Source organism: Melanerpes formicivorus, unplaced genomic scaffold (genome assembly GCF_026170545.1).
Source record: "Melanerpes formicivorus ecotype bairdi unplaced genomic scaffold, bMelFor1.0.p_v2 SCAF_545, whole genome shotgun sequence".
NCBI classification, from domain to species: domain Eukaryota; kingdom Metazoa; phylum Chordata; class Aves; order Piciformes; family Picidae; genus Melanerpes; species Melanerpes formicivorus.
In genome coordinates, this window is record NW_027142897.1 from 68,603 (window position 1) to 71,581 (window position 2,979).

The 2,979-nt window shown below is 45.1% G+C and overlaps 1 protein-coding gene across 1 annotated transcript; it reads left to right on the forward strand.

Annotated features, from left to right (window-relative positions):
• The first annotated feature begins 296 nt into the window (after positions 1-296).
• LOC137460274 (uncharacterized) lies at positions 297-1,695 on the forward strand. Its single transcript, XM_068170715.1, has one exon. It carries the CDS (start codon positions 301-303, stop codon positions 1,693-1,695), a length of 1,395 nt encoding a protein of 464 aa, XP_068026816.1. The 5' UTR covers positions 297-300.
• Positions 1,696-2,979: the final 1,284 nt, after the last annotated feature.

A 2,979-nucleotide genomic window follows, 5' to 3' on the forward strand; every position in this document is an offset into this window, starting at 1 on the left:
GGTGTAACATAAGATTTGAGGTACAAAAGCTGAGAAGCTTTTGCAAGTGTGGGTTCTCTCAGGGAAATAGTGTGACTTCCTTGAGAAGCCCAGGTTGCTGTTTTTTGTTTTTTTTTCTTGTGTGTGACCTCTCCTGAGAAATCTATTGTGCATTTTTCCTGGAGAAGATTATTTTGGAGTAAGCCTTTTTGAAAGTGTACGTTTTTCCAGGAAAGATTTTGCTGGTACAAACAGTGTTTTGATCTGAATCCGCTGTGAAACTTAGTGCCCCATTAAGGAACTCTTTGTGAAACAAAAGAGATGGCCCGGTGTGAGAGGCTTTTTAACCTTTTAGAAATTCACGGGGCCCGCCCATCTATACAAGGTCTTGATTGGGCTTATGAAAACTGGAATAATTTCCAGAGTGTGGCTGATCATATTTTGGCTCTGCAAAAGGAAGCCAAGGCAAAAACCGGAAAAGGGAAAGCTTTTATTTGTGCAATGTTAGGCGCCTGTTTAGCAGCTGCAGTGAGAGAGAAAGAGGAATGGTATGAGAAAGAAAATAAGACTATTTCCTCTTTGCAGGGCTTAGTAGACGCACTACAAAGCCATGTGGCTACTTTAAAAAATGTAGTAGCAGATCTTAAACTTCAATTGGAAGCAAAACAGGAGGGGGATTACCCGGATCCTGCCCCCATATATCCTCGGGCAGAATTGACAGCGGCTAAGGAAGCTGCTGCGCATATCAGACCTCTCATTAAAACTGAAGTTTTATATGAGGATGGGGAGGTTACCCCCACTATCACAACCAAAGAAACACCTTTCTCCTCAACTGAATTGGCCAAAATTCGTAAAGAATTTGCACGCTCTGCTGGGGAATCTGAGGTGGAATATGTCTGGCGAGTTTCAAAAACTGGAGGTGATCAGATTCTGTTAACAGAAGCTGAAGCCATGGGCTATTGGGGTGATAATGTTTTTCTAACTACAAAAAACAGAAGTGGACCCTGGAGTCTTACGCAAAGAGCTGCCTATTGGGCAGGGGGGTTTGATCCAAAAGAGAGGGGTGAACCCCTAATTCTGCGGGGAGGGATGAATCAGATAATGGAGAATGTGCAAAAGGCTGCATGCCTGCAGATGATATATGAAAGGGAACTAAAACATCATTTTGAATCCCCTCTTTCTCTCCTGGTGGACGCAAACAGAATGACTGCCCTGGTTAGGGGCCTCCCTGACTCGCTTAAAATAAGAGGCATCCAGCTCCAAAAAGAAATAGCTGATACCCCAATTTCCTCCAGGATGCAGGCCGCTCTAAGAGATAATTTAACACACGGAGGCAGCCAGCCTGACTTGAAACCATGGACGTGGGAGGAGGTCGGAAGGGAGTTATTAGACTATGCCAGGCAATATAGTATCCCTGAAGAAATTAAAAAAACTGACCCTAGGGGCTTGAGGCATGTAAAACTGAACCACTTACCCTCAAGTCCTCAGGGGTTTAACCGTGCCCCCAGCCGGCTTGGAACAGGGGGCAGGGAACACACAAATACCCGGCAATATTGGTGGAACTTAGGTCTAAAGAAAAATATCCCCAGAGAAGTGATAGATGGGCTAAACACAAAACAATTAGAAATGATTGCGAAGAACTGGCCTGAGCCCAATCAGAAAATTGAGCCCACTGCACCCCCCTTAATAGACCTGTCTGAGGAGAATAAAGGCTGAAAGCCTCAGGGAAACTGAAGTCTTCACCCCCCAGTGGTGGGCGGAGGGGTGAAGGGTGGATGTATATTCGTCAGCTCACCGAAAATGGCCAGGGCGATTTACTAATCACTGGCATTGTAGGAACAAAACAAATTCCTATTACATTTTTAGTAGACACCGGGGCTCAGATTTCAGCTATTAAAACGAAGGATGCTACTGATTGTGGAGTGGTGCTCTCCAAACAAAAATTGCTGGTAGCAGATGCTCTGGGTCAAACCCATGCACAGGCATTAGCAACCATCCGGTTACGCTTGCCGGGGGAAGATAAGGACACTAAGGTGTCAATGGTCGTAGGGGAGTTTCCAACTAACCTCCTAGGGCTTGATGTTTTAAAAGGGAAAACCTGGTCAGACAACAAAGGGCGAAAATGGTCTTTTGGGTCTCCCATAATGAGCATTCGGCTGCTGAAAGCCGTACCTCTCCTACCTCACTCAAAGCTGACAAATGTCAAACCTTATCCTATACCTCTGGGAGCTAAAGAAGGAATATTGCCTGTACTGGAGGACTTAAAAAAACAGGGCATTGTGGTTCCCACCCACTCTGCTTTCAATTCCCCAGTTTGGCCTGTACAAAAGCCTAATGGGACATGGAGGCTGACCATTGATTACCGCAGGCTTAATGCCAATACTGAACCACTAACAGCTGCAGTGCCAAATATTGCTGAACTCATAGCTACAATACAGGAGAAAGCACACTCGATTATGGGTACAGTGGATGTGAAAGATATGTTTTTTATGGTCCCGCTGCAACCTGAGGACCAAGACCGCTTTGCTTTTACATGGGGTGGTCAACAATTCACATTCACACGTCTCCCACAGGGATTTAAGCACTCACCCACTTTTGCCCACCATGCACTGGCACAGGAACTGGAAAAGGTCCAACTAGAGCCAGGGGTCAGTGTTTACCAATATATTGATGACATTCTGGTAGCAGGAGAAGATATTGAAGGGGTACGAATAACCCAAGATAATATAATTTCACATCTAGAAAATTTGGGGCTGAGAATACCACCTGAGAAAGTACAGACGCCCTCAAGTGAAGTGAAGTTTTTGGGAATCTGGTGGAAGGGGGGAATGACCTGTATTCCACCAGACACCCTTTCCTCCCTGGACCAGATCAAAATGCCAGAATCCAAAAAGGATTTGCAACATGCACTAGGATTACTTGTGTTTTGGAGGAAACATATTCCTGATTTTTCAATTATTGCAAGACCCCTATATGATTTGTTACGCAAAGGCGTTCAGT

Coding starts and splice junctions, on each gene's coding strand:
- LOC137460274 (XM_068170715.1), top strand. CDS start 301: ATGGCCCGGTGTGAGAGGCTTTTTAACCTTTTAGAAATTCACGGGGCC.